At 51.6% G+C, this 16,502-nt stretch overlaps 1 protein-coding gene across 1 annotated transcript; it reads left to right on the plus strand.

The window, feature by feature from the left end:
- The first annotated feature begins 1,103 nt into the window (after positions 1-1,103).
- On the plus strand, positions 1,104-2,613 carry LOC149336487 (uncharacterized). Its single transcript, XM_089554155.1, has 2 exons — positions 1,104-2,225; positions 2,381-2,613. The coding sequence occupies exons 1-2, from the start codon at positions 1,328-1,330 to the stop codon at positions 2,611-2,613; spliced, it is 1,131 nt and encodes a 376-aa protein (XP_089410281.1). The 5' UTR covers positions 1,104-1,327.
- The last annotated feature ends 13,889 nt before the right edge of the window (positions 2,614-16,502 follow it).

Below are 16,502 nucleotides of genomic sequence, written 5' to 3' on the forward strand. Positions count from 1 at the left end.
GCACTCCGAGGTACGCCAGTTTTTTTTCATACTGAGCAAGCTCATATTTAAACTTAGGCTCCCCGCTGGCCAGCAACCCCTTCTTTCGCTCTTCGGAAGTATCACAAAGAAGCTGATCTCCTGCATTGCAGCACGGCATGAAAAAGGAAGGGAAACATACAACTGGTCCGCACAGGTAAACGCCACCTACCTGTCGGGAATCCCGACGCTTTCATAGTGCAAGTCACGTACCCCATCTGCTGAAGCTGCGAGGAAGGCAGTAAAATCCCACAGTCCAGCGCGTTAACGCTGGCACACACAGAAATAACAGCTGCGGCCACTGGTACAGTAAGTGACACAGAGGCCATGAGCGAAGGAGATGAATCTTGAAAAAGACAAACCTTCGTTAGAGGCAACCGACTACCGATAGGTGCAGAGTAGCAAACATGCAACAGTCCTTTCAAGCGCGAAAAAACGACCTCATCGACGCCACTCCGCGGTCTCCTCGCGCGCCTTCACACTCACGATGTCGCGAAATTTACATCAGAAGACGCCGCATTAATAATCGAGACCATCACACACTTGCGCAGTCGTGAAGCAGCTCTTTCAACAAGCCACAAGGCGATGACAGAGCGACGACGAACACTTTTTATCTAGTTGGCGGGCAAGTACGAAACAACATCGCGCGTGCACAATGAATTATTTTGACAGCACTCACCTCAGTCTGGAAAAGGTTGAAGGTAGGACTGCCTAAACCATGAACTGAGAGCAAAATTCACCGAGCTCGCATCTACCAAAACAGCAGCGGGCCGATTCACGAGAGAGAAACAAAAGCGCAGATAGCGCAACGAGGCGCTGGAGCATACACGAGTTCGCCCGTTCTCTGAAACGCGCGCCATCCTCGGCCTCGGCATAATTTTAGGCGTCTGGGTTTGAGAGTTACATGCCGCAAAAGCAGAAAACCGAAAAACCCTTCAGCGTCACATCCGCCAACCGTCCTCCTTTCCACCTACTCTCTGGGCGCGCATGTGCAGTTCTGCGGAGTTTGCTCTCTCGATGCTCAGGTCCCGCAAGCAACCCGCGGGTACAGTGTACTAGAATAGGGGCAGTGTGCTCAGGCGGCGGAGCGCGCCACGCACCGTCGTGAAGCCGGCAGCGTAGACAGGTCCCGGATGTATGTGGTGGCGCTGCAGTCGCACCGGCTGTACGGACGCGTTCTCCGTGTGTTGCGGCGGGTTGCAGCGTGCTTCTTGAGCTCCACCTTGCTTGTGAAGAAACGGGGTGTTTCGGCCGCACGGGCAGTGCTAGCAGTGTGATGTTTTGCTGCGGTGTTCGCGAGTGAGAGCCAATGCCTAATCGCCGACGGCAACGTCATTGCTTTGCGCCGGGGTGCGACACCGGCTTCAAGTGGGCCCAAGGCGAGCAGCCTTCCCTCTTCGCCGTGCCGAAAGATGAAGGAAAAAGAAAGGTTTCGGAACGAAACCTGCATCGAAAAGATAAGGTCCTTGATGAAAGTTGCTCGGTCTGCGAGCGTCATTTCGATCCTTCTTGTATCCTACGGGATTACGTCCACATTATAGAGGGGAAAGAGGTACGCATTCCGCGAGGAAAGCCAGAGTTGCTGCCGGATGCCGTACCTACGCTCCTACCAAACACGCCGGGCTATTTATCGAAGAAGACGCCGACGCCTCGGGCGCCAAGAAAGCGGAAGAGCCCTACGGTGTGTTCTGCTGATCCCAAGAGGCCTTGTACTGAACAAAACAGTCACAATGACGCTGTAAAGGAACTCGCTTCACTTGACACGCCATATTTGCAAGGCGACGCACTTGAACCGCAGCTGTTTGAGGCAACCTCTGTGTTAGGCCTTCGCTCTCTCGATGTGCCTTCGGTGTACTGGAGTTCACACAACGTGCCGGGCCATAATGGATTTGTATACTGCAAGCTCATAATGTGCAAGTCCGAAGAAGTTGTCTGTGAAAGGGCGGTTATATTTACAGAGCACGACGGGCCTGAAGTCAAGTACACGGCGCATCTCTACGGCAGCATCGTCGAAAAGGGAACCATTCTGAGTCGTGAACAAGCAGCGGACGTTCTTTTTAGAACTGATTCGCATCGTGTCTGCCTTGGTGCCTTGCCAACGAGCCAGATGCCCAAGTCCAACTTAACAGAAGGCCTAGAGCAGCAGGTCACCATCCGTAATGGGGCATACTACAGCAAAAAATGCGCAGGAAAGGAACAATCTGAAGGTATGATTTTTTGTGTTCTGTGCGTAAAGAATATAAATGCACGCAAGCACATGATAATTTACAAAGTCATTTACTATGGTGTGTGCCATACTTTTTATAAAGTCAGACTAATTTCAATTCCCGGAATAAAGTTTTGTTTCACTTGCTCTTTGCACGACAAGCATGCATCTCCTGCCGGTACACCAGAAAGGCACTTCAGTCACGAAAATCAAGGCTGAAGGGATTGATTAGAAAGCGCACCCGGACCACTGCTGCTAGACTCCGAGCAGCAGCACAAAAAAATAGGAGACTGTTTTCTCGCTGTGCGCGGTTAAAAGACCGGTTGAAGCAAATGCAGGAGGCGAACTCCCTAAAGCCTGAAGAAGTTGTTTTTTTTACGTTCGAATAACTTCTGGTTACGTTGTAGCGTGGCTCAACAGATTTAACGGCTTTACCCCACTATTTCGGTGTCTCCAAACCCTTTGCTGTCAGGTTTGTTAATAAATCCGTCTAATGAGCGTTGTGATGCGCTAAAGTACACATATAATTAATCTCTTATGTGAACGTCAGTTCCAAGCATGCATCTCCACATCCTCCGAGCATTTGCACGTCTGTTCGAGGCGGAGGATGATTACAACACTTCTAAAAACGCGCAGCGCCAGCGCTGCGCCGTTGGTTCCGTACAGCCCATGCTCCTGTAGCGCCATCTCGTGCTTTCTGCATGAAGCGCCTCAGCGGCAAGCGCTCCTGAACACACTGCCCCTATTCTAGTACACTGTACCGCGGGCTGCCAGAGGCGGATAATCGAAGAGGCCCAGTGTGGCGGCGCCGTGGCTGGTCACGTGCTTGGTCACGCGGTGCGGAGCAGCTGCCTTCCGGGGCCGCGGCGTGCCGGTGAAGCCGAGTGAGGGAGGAGTGGAGAGGGGGAGAGAGTGAATCCACATCCAGGGACGAAGATGAAGAAGCAACGCCCAGGGAAACGCAGCGGCTAAAGACTGACTTTGCAATAGACCTCTCCCTCGAGTAAACAACTTCACGTCACGGAACGCACGTGCAGCGACTGCAGCGCTCTCCTTCCTAGCGGCGATGGGCAAAACGCTCCCTCTTCGGCTGGCATCCAACGCTCTCGTACGTGCCTCGGAAGCGATGGAGCTGTCAGAGTACGCGAAATCACTGCCTGAAATCGCCCGGCAGCGATATGTTGAAAAGTTGAAAGTCGACGGGAAACAGTATCCTGACCCCTTCGTTTTGAAGGACTGGAGAAACGACCCGAAATTGTGGCCAAACGTGCGTTTTGGCGACATATACGTTTATCTCGTTCAGACGCCCGGCCCTTACACTACTGAGAGCATGAAGTGCTACCGTTCGCTGAAGGCGTACGTTCTTGCAGCGGAAAGGCACGTGCGCCAAGTTTTGGCAGCCGACTTTATAGGGAAATTTATAGGGAAAATCATACTGGCCCTTAATTTTTTGGCAGAAAGCTTATTGCATCCGTGGTGCGAGCATGACCGCCAGCCACACCGCAACGCATCCTCCGTGAGTGACAAATAAATCCACTTCTGTTATTAAGGACGCAGCGCATACTGGTACATAAAATGTCATTTGCTTACTTTATGTGGACAAAATTACCATAAATACAACACGGCGCTCTGCACGGGCCACAAGCGCACGCGTAAACGCATCCAACTAGCGCCTGTATTATAAACAACGCGTGCACAAGCAACGACGGAGAGCCTTCGTAATGAAGGACTTTTGTACTTGAACGGCGTTTTCGCTTCATTGTCCGCTCAAAACGACCACACTTCTTCATATCTGCGCTGGGATTTCTCTTCTTGAATGAGAAAACACTGGTCACCCGGTCCGGTAAAGAGGACGGGGCGCCTGCGTTGGCGGATAAGACGAGAAAAAAAGTTCACAGTGCCATTCACCTCGCTAGCTCTTAAAAATCAGCAAGTGAAAGAAAGGAATGCTTCCCACCAGAGATGAAGTGCGCTCCGCATATCCTATCTGCCGGTCTTGGCTTCCATTTATCTCGACGCATTGCGTGAACCCACACCTTCAGGAGATTCTCGTCCCGCGGAAAACGAAAAAAGCGGATGCCGGTGCCTTTCTTGGCACGGTCAGTGCATCCCACGGCACAGCAGCTCGCAGGCATCACGAGACAGGGTCGAGCCACGGGTTCCGGCGCCCGCACTGCGATAGCTTCCTTGCTCGCCCAGCAAAACTATACGGGATCGCACGCAGACGGAGGACTGTTTTGCCCATCGGGTTGCCGGCGTGAGCCGGAAACGTCATCGCCGTGACGTCACTCGCCTCGCGTGACGTACCCGAGGAGAGGTCTATTCGACTGAGCGAGTTCCACTCGGCCAGCTGTAGCTATCGCGTCACTCCAGGTTTGACCAGAGCTAAACCACAGCCAATTTTTGCGCTGAGTGTAGATATTTCGCTTAGTCGTCTAGCGTTATCTTGACGATAGCACTTGGCCCGCTGACTTCCTTCGCAATGCCATCAGTTCAGTTTGCGGGCCTTGATCGGCACGATTTACATGCGTAGTGAAGCCGCGAAAATGAAAAGTTGACGGGTTATTGCCGGTATGTGCATCTGAACAAAGCGGTTAAAACGTGCCATTGAACAAGGTAACGCACATCCTCGGTGGAGAAAATGAGAGGAAGACTATACGCATTCAGTCAAAGGAGTTGACTTTGCGCAAGTTAGCATGTTCTGAGGTTGGTTGGCTTGCTGTGGGGACCTCCAAGAACCACTGAACAAGGTGTCTGCTTCAGGAGCTGCGCTCATAACAGAAAGCAAAAATTGAAGACTACACTGAAGCTCCACCTTAAAGGGGCTGCGAAACACTGCTTGGGGGGATAACGGCTATACTTCAGGTGGATTCTTTGTGTCACACAGATGCTGACTCAGAAAGAATTACAGGAATCGAAGCACAGGAACGGGAGTTATTCAATGAAGAAATTTCAAAATATAAGCAAACAAAATGCTGCCCTCAACTCGATTTTGGCGGGGCTTCCCACTCCCATTTCGCTCTCCCAATGACGGCACCTGTCGCAACCAATCAAAACAGCGTGCCAGAGCACGTCGCGGAAGTTTGCACTCCATGGTTGCCTGCTCTCTGTAACTTGTTCTTGCTGAGACTGGCAGCGTCGTTTCCACGCCACAGCCCCTGGTGGTGTATTTTTATTTTACTTGCTTTGCAGAGCTTTTATCTAAGACGAACAAGTTGTTTTTGTTGATCTAATATAAAACAACGACAGGTGACAAAATGTGTCTCTATTTATTCACACAATTTGCAGTATATTTACTGTTCAATAATCAAGCTCGCGCCAGGTGATGTCATATCCGCTGCTAAAACCTGCAACTGTGTGGGGACGCCATCAGAGCCATGAATTTGTTTTTGGGACGACATTAAAGTATTAAAAAACTGAATATACGCGGTATATTACCGACGTTAAAAGCACCATTATAGCTCACTGTATGCGATCAACAGGCAAAACAGTCAACTAAGATTGTGTTTCTGGGCCCCTTTAAGGGTATGACGCGATGGCGTAAGGGGTGAATTAATGCCCATATGTGCGGAATTGGCCATTTTCGACTTTACACTTATACCGCGTGTTCCGTATTTATCTGTCCCTGTTACGAAAAATTCCGGTGCACAATCTACTGAACTATATGGGCTCAAAACGGCGACTACAAGGTACCTTATGATAGTTTTCGTCTTTCGATAAGTAATTTAACATCTAAAATTGCCTCCACTTTCAGGAATCGGCGAAAAGCTGCATTCAGCTGCGGCAGAACTTTTCGTCCAGGCGAGCAAAGAAGTCAGTGTGACAGACCGCGCCATCTGGCGAGCGGTGTTAATTTCAAGAAGCAGACGGCACGCACATCCGAAGAAACCGCGCGAGGCCCCGCCCCAAGCCGTGACATCGGTTGCCTCACCACTCGCCAGATGGCGGAGCCTGTCAAAGTGGCTTCTTTGCTCGCCTGGACGGAAAGTTCTGCCGCAGCCGAATGCAGTTTTTCGCCTATTCTTGAAAATGCAGGGAAGTTTAGATGTTAAATTACATATCGAAAGACGAAGACCACCATAAGCTACCTTGTAGTCGGCGTTAGAGCCCATGTAGTCCAGTAGTTTGCGCAGGAGAATTTTTTCTAACACAGACACATAAATACGGCACAGGCGGTAGATCCGTGAGAGTCATTGTACTACTCTTCGTTCAGTGGTGCAGCAGGTAAGCGATGCACGACTGCCTTGGGATGGAAGGTGCTGCCACCGGTGGGGCTTTTGCGACCCAGGTTGCTCTTCCGATCAACGAATCATTGACTTAACTGCCTCCTGCCACTCCCGTCAGTCTGCTTTTAAAAGGTAAGATCACTTTTATGTAGGTTCAGCGTAGTCTGGCTTATGGCATATAGCTGCCTTGCGGCAAAGTTTACATTGGACAAAACAGGGCGATGCTCAAACGTACTTTGACAGCCGTATTTCCCGTCCTTGTAGAATTGCCCATCCAAGACAAGCCTAACATTCCGTTTCGCACCGAAATTTTTTTCCCACATTTAGGCAGCTCGGCGCTGCTATTCAGATATCGAGATAGGTTACGCGGGTCGTAGCCGAAGCATATCAAATCGAAAAATGGGGCGACAAGTACGGAAACCAGACTACCCTCAGTCGTAATTAAAAAAAGATTGTTTATTGATAAGCAGTGATTGCAGATACCTAAATTCCTCTTTTGAGGAGCACAACTTGAAATCTTTTACTTCTTAGTGCGCTAATATGGACTAAAACAACCATACGTACAGCCAGAACGCTCTGTATATCCCTATGGTTTTTTTTTCTCGTTCCATGGTGCTGCCGTCACCAGATTAGCGCACTAAGTAAAATAAGAAAAACCAACTAGGACCTTTCATCCATTTATCAACTTCGCGCACGCGTTTATCTATCCTCGCTTCGTTCAATAAAATTTTGTGCTGATAGTTCAGAGCTCTTTTCAGTCTCAATTCTTCCGTACCGTTTGCCGAATCGATAACAGCTTGTCCAGCTGTCCATTCATCTACACCAAACACTATCTTCAGAAGATCGGCATCGAAAATAACCCAAATTGCGTACAGCGCCACACTCCAGAGAAAATTGGACACCTTCTTTGCGAGTGCCCGAACTGTACTGCTGAAAGAAGAACATTGGAGGCGACCGTGAAACAACTGGACCCTCGCCCTCTCTCTGAGGAAACTCTTCTGGGCGCCAGAGCGAGACGTTCTGATTGGTGCCATGTGACAAAGGCCGTGCTCAGCTTTTTGTGTGAAACAGGCCTGGATAGCCGTCTGTGACCGCCTGTGTACTACCTTCATGGTTAATGACATGTGTCGGTGTTTGTGTTGCAGACACCAGTTTTATGTGCTTATGCTCACCGCGATGCGAGTACCAGCCAGTGTGTGTGTGTGTGCGTGTGCGTGTGTGTATGCGCGTGTGTGCGTGTGCGTGTGTGTGCGTGTGTGTGCGTGTGCGTGTGCGCGTGCGCGTGTGTGTGTTTGTGTGTGTGTGTGTGTGTGTGTGTGTGTGTGTGCGTGTGTGCGTGTGTGTGTGTGTCGACATCACCCGTGAATCTCACTGTACTATGCCATCATCATCCTTCATTCGCACTTTCCTTTTCCTCCTCTTCTCTTTCCCCTGTGTGGAGTAGCAGGCCAGGGTTATGTCACCACCGGCCGACCTCTCCACCTTTTCCTCATTAAAATTTCCTTTCTCTCTCTCTCATCTACAGTAAAGTGGTTGTTGGTCGTATCGACAGCAGAAGTGATCTGACAAATTAATACAAAAATTACCCATGGGCAGTACGAAAAAGACCGCAAGAAAAGAAGACAAACCGCCCACCAAAAAAAGAAAGGAAAGCCCAGTGTCCTTAGATCGTTTGCCGGAGGGGAGGAACTTTCTATGTCTAGGGGAGGTACTTTTCGCTTTAAACCGAAAGAGAAGACAATAAAAGTACGCTGAACTGAATTTTAGAGCGCAGCTCTTTGGCCCCCTTTCCTGCGTTTCGCAGCGTCGCCGTTGTCCCTCGTAACCAACTGCGGGGCAGCGCATAGCCGCCGCTGTCGTCCACACTCAGAACACGTGATTCCCCATGCTCTTGCTGACCACCTAGCTATAAAGGCCAAAGTATATTGATGCGGGTAGACGACGACGACAAAGAGCGATGGCACGAGTGCGAAGAGTAGAAGACGACAACGAAGTTCGGACTGTGTTCTCGGTGCCGCTCGCAGCTGTTCTTGTCTATTTGTAAATATCTGTAAATATATTCTTTTCCGCAACATATTTGGTGGAGGTGCGGATTTCCCCTACGTCTACCGACGACGGAGCTCCGCAGCGGCCGCCAGTTGCCTTCACTCATCATGACCCACGACGCCGCCCAGCAAACCTCAGCCCCGGCCATGACATCACTCGTTCTTTCTCCCCCTCGTGACCCTGGGACATTTTCTGGTACCGACAACACTGACGTCGACGACTGGATCAACATGTACGAGCGAGTGAGTACCTACAACCGCTGGGATCCGACCCTTATGCTCGCAAATGTAATATTCTATCTAAAAGACACCGCCCGGGTCTGGTATGAGACACACGAAGACCATCTCACCAGCTGGGACGTGTGCAAAGAGAAACTCCGCGAATTGTTGGACGGCCGCTCGGCCGAACGCTTGCCGCTAAGAAGGACCTCGCCTCCCGAGCTCAAACATCTACGGAGTCCTATGTGTCGTACATTCAAGATGTGCTGGCCCTCTGTCACAAAGTCGACGCCAACATGCCCGAGTCTGACAAAGTCGGCCACGTGTTGAAGGGAATCGCCGACGATGCCTTCAACTTGCTCGTATACAAGAGCTGCACTACAGTCGACGGAATTATTAAGGAATGTCGACGCTTCGAGGAAGCCAAAAGCAGGCGTATTAGCCAACCGTACACACGCCTCCCCAACACGGCTGCGACTTCTTCATGTGAAGACCTGCGACACCGGGCAACTCCAGCGCCCCCAGAAAATGTGACCCGCATCATCCGACGCGAGCTCGAAGCTATGTCCCCTGCCCCCCAGCATCTACATGATGGCGACACCCGTTTGCCTACCATCTCTCTGGTACAAGCTGTCGTCCGCCAAGAGCTTGCCAACCTTGGTTTCCAGCCCGTCAGCCCTGTACGGTCTTCACCACCACCCGAAATCACTGCGATTGCTCCTGGACGACCTTCGTACTTCACTCCACGTCGCCGAAACCCTAACGACTGGCGGACAACCGACGACAGGCCCATTTGTTTCCATTGCCACCGCATTGGCCACATCTCCCGCCACTGTCGAAATTATTGGTCCCGTCGCAGCACATACCGTCCTCTCAGCTCCCACCGCGACGACGAACAGCCCAGCCACTACACGCCCCCTCCAGCCCAGCACAGTGCTACAGTCGACGGCCAGATTCCCCGCTCCAGCCGCTCCCCGTCCCCCCTGCGTCGCCAGTCTCGTTCGCCCCAACGCCGTCGCTCCTCTCCTGGCCCCTACGGACGCTCGCAAGCAGAGAACTAGACGCTGCAGTGTCTGTAGGTGATGCTGCAGTACAGCCCCAGTCCCAAAATCCTCGATTAGCCCTTCGCGCACACCACAATTTGCTCGCTATTCATGTCGATGGAGTGCCTGTGAGAGCCCTGATCGATACAGGCGCGCACGTATCCGTCATGAGTTCAGCCCTACGACGCCGCCTCCGAAAAGTACTGACCCCTGCACCCAAAGCCGTTCTCCGCGTTGCCGACGGCGGAACTGCTCATGTTGTTGGACTATGCACAGCCCGTGTGACCATATCCGGCCGCCATACATCCGTTCTGTTCTCTGTTCTGGACCAGTGCCCTCATGAAGTCATTCTTGGCCTCGACTTCCTGTCTGAGCATTCAGCCCTCATTGACTGCGCCACTAATGTTGTTCAGCTTGACCTTCCTCTTTCTGCTGAGTCGCCGTCCCCAGTTATACACCGTCTTTGTGCTGTCGACTTTGTCCGTCTACCGCCTCAAGCCGCAACTTACATTTCTTTCTCATCTGTTCCCCCTGTACCTGATGGTCACTACGTAGTCACTCCGGAACTTGACGTCGCCCTGAGGCGCAGCATTGCGCTTCCACACACTGTACTTACAATGTCGGCCAACCGAGCGTGCCTTCCGGTCCTGAACTTCGGTTCATCCATCCAACCGCTCCCGCAAGGCATCTCACTCGCCACGCTGTGCCCTGCTGCCGAATGTGTGATATCAGTGGTGGACAGCTGCTTGCCTTCCACTCAGCAATGCCGGTTGCCTGCGGCCCCATCAACAGCGAACCCAACGGACGACTACGCCGACATGATCGCTTCTGACCTACCGCCGATGCAAGCTCGCGATCTTAGGTGCCTCTTATCATCTTTCCGCGACATCTTCGACTTTGATAGCCGTGTTTTGGCTCGGACCTCTGTGGTGACGCATCACATAAACACCGGTGATTCCGCTCCTCTCCGCAGACGTCCGTACCGAGTGTCCAGCGCCGAACGCACCGTCATAAATCAAGAGGTGGACAAGATGCTCGCAAAAGACATCATCGAGCCCTCGTCAAGTCCTTGGGCTTCACCAGTCGTCCTGGTGAAAAAGAAGGATGGCAGCTGGCGCTTCTGCGTTGATTATCGGCACCTCAACCGCATCACAAAAAAAGACGTATATCCACTCCCAAGGATCGATGATGCCTTAGATTGCCTCCACGGCGCCAAATATTTCTCTTCAATTGATCTTCGATCGGGGTACTGGCAAATTGCCGTTGATGAAAAGGACCGCGAGAAGACCGCCTTCGTGACGCCTGATGGCTTATACCAGTTTAAAGTCATGCCGTTCGGCCTCTGTAACGCCCCGGCTACCTTCGAACGAATGATGGACTCCCTTCTTCGTGGCTTTAAATGGTCCACCTGCCTCTGTTACCTAGACGATGTTGTGGTTTTCTCGCCTACTTTTGCCACGCACCTTGAGCGCCTCTCTAATATTCTGACAGTGTTTCGTAACGCCGGACTTCAGCTCAACTCATCGAAATGCAAGTTCGGTCGTCGCCAACTCACTATTCTCGGACACCTCGTTGACGCTTCTGGTGTACGCCCAGATCCCATCAAAATTCAAGCTGTGAAGGACTTTCCTCTTCCAAGGTCGTCGAAAGATGTGCGCAGCTTTGTCGGCTTGTGCTCATATTTTCGCCGTTTTATCAAAGATTTCGCCGGCATCGCTCGTCCCCTCACCGATCTTCTGAAGAACGACACCCCCTTTACCTGGGGCCCTGCTCAAGAGAACTCATTTTCATCTCTCGTACATTTGCTGACCACTCCACCCATCTTAGCACATTTTGACCCGTCGTCTCCCACAGAGGTTCGCACCGACGCCTCTGGATATGGCATCGGCGCCGTACTTGCCCAACGTCAACAGGGTCAAGATCGAGTCATCGCTTATGCCAGCCGCCTACTTTCAGCCGCAGAGCAAAATTACACCATTACTGAGCGCGAGTGTCTTGCCCTTGTCTGGGCAGTAGCTAAATTCAGACCCTACCTGTTCGGCCGTTCATTCGCTGTTGTCACTGATCACCACGCTCTCTGTTGGTTGTCTTCACTAAAAGATCCCACCGGTCGCCTTGGTCGCTGGGCATTGCGCCTCCAAGAATACTCATACTCCGTCGTGTACAAGTCAGGGCGCCATCACCAGGACGCTGACTGCTTATCCCGATACCCTGTGGAACCACCTGAACTAGAGGACGCTGAGACCCTGCCCTGCCTCTTAGCTATCTCCGATCTTGCTGATATTGCCAACGAACAGCGTCACGACTCATCTTTACGACCTATCTTTGATGGCATCCGTTCTGCAAACCGATCTCCGTCTCTGAACCTTTATGTGCTCCAGAACGGCATTTTGTATCGCCGAAACCTACGCTCCGATGGCCCTCCGCTCCTGCTCGTGATACCCCAACGTCTGCGCTCTTCTGTCCTTGCAGAACTGCACGATCTGCCGACAGCCGGTCACCTTGGCGTGTCCCGCACGTACGCTCGGGTGCGGCATCGCTTCTTTTGGCCTGGTCTCTATCGTTCCGTCAAGCGTTACGTGGCCGCTTGCGACCTGTGTCAACGTCGGAAAAGGCCCTCCACTCTGCCTGCCGGTCTTCTGCAACCCATCGACATACCTCCTGAACCTTTTCACCGTGTTGGCCTCGACCTTCTTGGCCCTTTTCCGACGTCCCTCTCCGGCAACAAGTGGATCGCTGTCGCAACTGATTATACGACTCGGTACGCCATCACGCGTGCTTTGCCGTCCAGCTGCGCTACCGATGTTGCCGATTTTCTTCTGCAAGACGTCATCCTTCACCACGGCGCCCCTCGTCAACTGCTCACCGACCGCGGTCGTTATTTTCTATCCAGAGTAGTTCACGACATTCTTCGTTCGTGTGACACGCAGCACCAGCTCGCGACAGCTTACCACCCACAAACCAATGGGCTTACGGAAAGGTTCAACCGCACGCTCACCGACATGTTAGCCATGTACGTATCGCCAGACCACCGAGATTGGGACGCAGCCTTGCCTTATGTGACATTTGCATATAACTCTTCCCTTCATGACAGAACAGGCTATTCTCCTTTCTACCTTTTGTTTGGTAGGCATCCCACCTTGCCTTTGGACACACTCATGCCGCCTTCTTCAGCCCCCACCACTGCTTACGCTCGGGACGCCATCTTCCAGGCCACGCTGGCGCGCCAAATAGCACGTAGTAGGCTCCAAGCCTCTCAAGTTTCCCAGAAGTCAGCCTACGACCGCCGTCACCAGGCCGTCGAATATACCCCAGGATCACTCGTCCTTCTCTGGACGCCCTCTCGCAGCGTCGGTCTCTCCGAGAAGCTCCTTTCGCACTACCGTGGCCCTTACCGTGTCGTGCGCCGTGTTACCGACGTGAACTATGAAATTGCTCCCCTTGAAACCTCGCCCTCGTCATCTGGCGCCACCACCGACATCGTCCACGTCTGTCGCCTTAAACCTTACCACGACGCCCATACGTCGCCGCCCTAACGCCGAGACGGCGTTTCAGCAGCCAGGGGTCCTGATGCGGGTAGACGACGACGACAAAGAGCGATGGCACGAGTGCGAAGAGTAGAAGACAACGAAGTTCGGACTGTGTTCTCGGTGCCGCTCGCAGCTGTTCTTGTCTATTTGTAAATATCTGTAAATATATTCTTTTCCGCAACAATATTTTATAGCATCCTCGATCGCCCGCACCGGTGCGCACCGGGGCGCCTTGGTGCGCACCTTCCATCCCCGATCAACTGCACCGGTGCGCACCCGCGGTCCTCGATCACCGGAAGCGCACCCTACGGGGTCAGTTTTTCGTTGCCCCGACTCGCACCCGGAAAATCGGTGGTTAGCAAGGGTGCAATCCCGGCAAGCATTGCGGGACGCGTGCTGCGGACAAGCCGTCTTTAGCCGAACACGGTGGCCCATACTATCCTGCTTGTGTCTGCGCACAGAGCAGAGAATACGGATGGTTGCCGCTATTGATGAAGTGCTGTGAAGTTCGTCTGATAGCGAAGATGACATGATAATCGACTTGATAACCTAAACACGCGATGAACGACCGAAAATTCGCTTATCGGGTCGTCAGGCGCCTCGCCGATACCGGAGTGAGCGTCTGTTTACATTTCCCTGCTTGGCATATATAGCTGCAGTTTGCATGGTCTTTGACATGTGAAATGTGTGATTTATTTGCTGTTCCGAAAGCATTTTCGGGACAGCACGAGCGTGTGACCGGTGTTGTGGTTTACACTCAAATGCACGCGCCCGAAGAAAGGTACCCTAAAGGCGGCGCTGCATGCACGGGCCCCTGCGGGGTGCAGCTTGTCCTAGATGTTTACCCTCTCCGGTGCGCCACCGCCGCGATGCGCAGAGAACCGCGCTGGTTTCGGGGCAAACCCCGTGCGAGGTGATCGAAGACGCTATTGGAAATCATCTTTCACTTCCGTTTTCAATGCCATAGGGTCAGTGCGGAGGTTCGAAGCATACGCCGTGCGCATTGTCACACTAAAACTTAGTCGAGAGGGTTGCGATGTCACACGTTGAGCTGTAGAATGACTAAGATTAAAGCTCAAGTTACATTCTGGGTGTGAGGCCATAGCTCGAGTGAAGTGTCGTGATGCAAAATGATGCAAAGTAAACTAATTAATTAATTTTTGTTCGTGCGTACTATCACTTCATATCAGGTACATTTTTAATGGGGACAATACTTCCCTCTGCAATAAAGTAGTGCTCCTTACTTTCCCAGTAATTGAAGACCACAAGTCTTATTTGTAAATAGAATGCACAGGCATGCAGAAAGCTGATATAAACACAGCGCGACTGTTCACCACGCAGGAATACGATATATCGCCGAAGAAAACCAAATGATTCTTTCGTAAAAAAAATAATCACCGCAAAAAGAAATGAAACTCAGCAGGATTCTCGAAAATTGGCAACAAAAAAGGTCAAGGAAAGTCATTCCTTACTTTGAGGCTGTAGGCCCGTGGGCTATGGCGTCGTCAGGACCATAATAGGCAGTTAAAACTAAACAATTCCTGTCGATCCGAGAAATAAACCTGTCTACAGGTTCATAACACAGAAGCTTAGTATACCGCTTCTTTCTTCCGTCTGTATAACTGACTTATCCTGGTCAGAGGCTCCACCAATGCTTGCCGCATGCTTGTTGCCGCCACGCTTCGTCCATTCATAACTATATTCACCGAGCACAATGACACAGAACTGCCTCCAGCGAATCTATGGAATCACCAGTCGCAAAACGGAATCAGTGATTGACTGAAAAAGTAATTCATTTGGAGCTAGGCGCTATATATATCACCAAGGTTCCCCTCGCCTAGCTAAACAAGCAAATGTTCCACTCATAGCGCTAGCATTATAACGTGTAATCAGTATCACTTCAGCGCCTTCACTGAAGGAAAAGAGCAAAGCGTCGAGACAACGCGGTATATGGAAATGCGATTTGAAATCGAATCGCTGAAGCTTCGCTGAGCTGCCTGCCATGATTTCAGCATACATATATGCCCCCGGTTCGTCGGATTGAACGGAGTATATGGCTAACAGCGACACTTACACCTGCTGCTCGATCAGCTGCACTATCAGCACCTGAAAGGGAATACCCAGTTCTCTGCGAATGAGGGAGCAACTCATTGTTTCATGTGCCAGAAAGAGGCAGGAGGACACGGGAAACAAAAGCATTTGTGCAGTCACTGCATACTTTATTCTGACATATGAGCGCGTCAATGAAATAAAACGTAGGTCTACCGGCGACAAAGATTGCAGAATTGCGAGAAACGGACGCTTCTACGTCTCTACATGCAGAACATTCGCAAAAGACGCTCCTGTGAACACGACAAGCGTGGCAGGATCACGGAGCGCAACCGGCAACCGTTACAGCAGTGCGCCACGAATATTATCTAGTGTCGCCGCCGGGATTCTAGAAGTCTAAGATTGCGTAGTGCAACAGCGGACACTTCTTGACATACACACAGAGCTGCGCTGGAGTGATCCTGGTGCGTTTCCACGGATGAAGGCTATCGAGTAATCTCTTGATGTGGAAGGACCATGAGCACAAGTCGCCGCAGTCCACCGAGCATTAGAACAGCCCACCGTCACCATGCTACGGTTAGTCTCGAGCCGCAGAAGGCTGAAAAATACATATGTGCCCTTCTGGAATCGGTTCATATCGGTTCACAGGCACAATTGACAAATCTTTCGGTATCCTCGGGCGCGGTTTAGAAGCCGCTTGGTTGCCAACAGCAGCGCATCCTCACTCCATTGCCTGGTCTTCTAAAACATCGCTGTCGGCAGGGCTAATGTCAGCTCAAATGCCATCTTGTGCAGAATCGACTTCCTCAGCATCGACTCCATTAGACGGCGGCAGGCTGGGTACTGTCGAGCTGTCAAACTGAAGGTTGTGGTCGCTAGCTGCGACGGGATGATCGTCATCTTCAGGAATTTTTTGGTGCGTGACGGACGCATTGGAAGTGCCGTTGTCGACGCAAGTGGCCCGGCTCTCACCAGTTTCTGCAGCTGCTTCGTGTTTCATCACCTCTGTCATGGCTGTTTCTGAGGCAGATGACAAAACCGTGACCTTCTTCAACGCGTCCGATAAGGAGAACAGCATTTCTTCAATTGCAGATGTTGTTGCGTCCTTGGGCGGCGATGTCAGGACTAGAGGCTTGCTTTTTCCTTTGCCCTTTGTCTTGCTTGTA

Source organism: Amblyomma mixtum, chromosome 7 (assembly GCF_055824585.1).
Source record: "Amblyomma mixtum isolate Tamu chromosome 7, ASM5582458v1, whole genome shotgun sequence".
Lineage (NCBI taxonomy): Eukaryota > Metazoa > Arthropoda > Arachnida > Ixodida > Ixodidae > Amblyomma > Amblyomma mixtum.

What these genes read in the sequence shown, in the direction of transcription:
- LOC149336487 (XM_089554155.1), top strand. Translation starts at nt 1,328, where the DNA reads ATGCCTAATCGCCGACGGCAACGTCATTGCTTTGCGCCGGGGTGCGAC. An exon ending in AGGAAAGGAACAATCTGAAG is followed by an intron (nt 2,226 to 2,380) that starts GTATGATTTTTT and finishes TGCTCTTTGCAC; the next exon opens with GACAAGCATGCATCTCCTGC.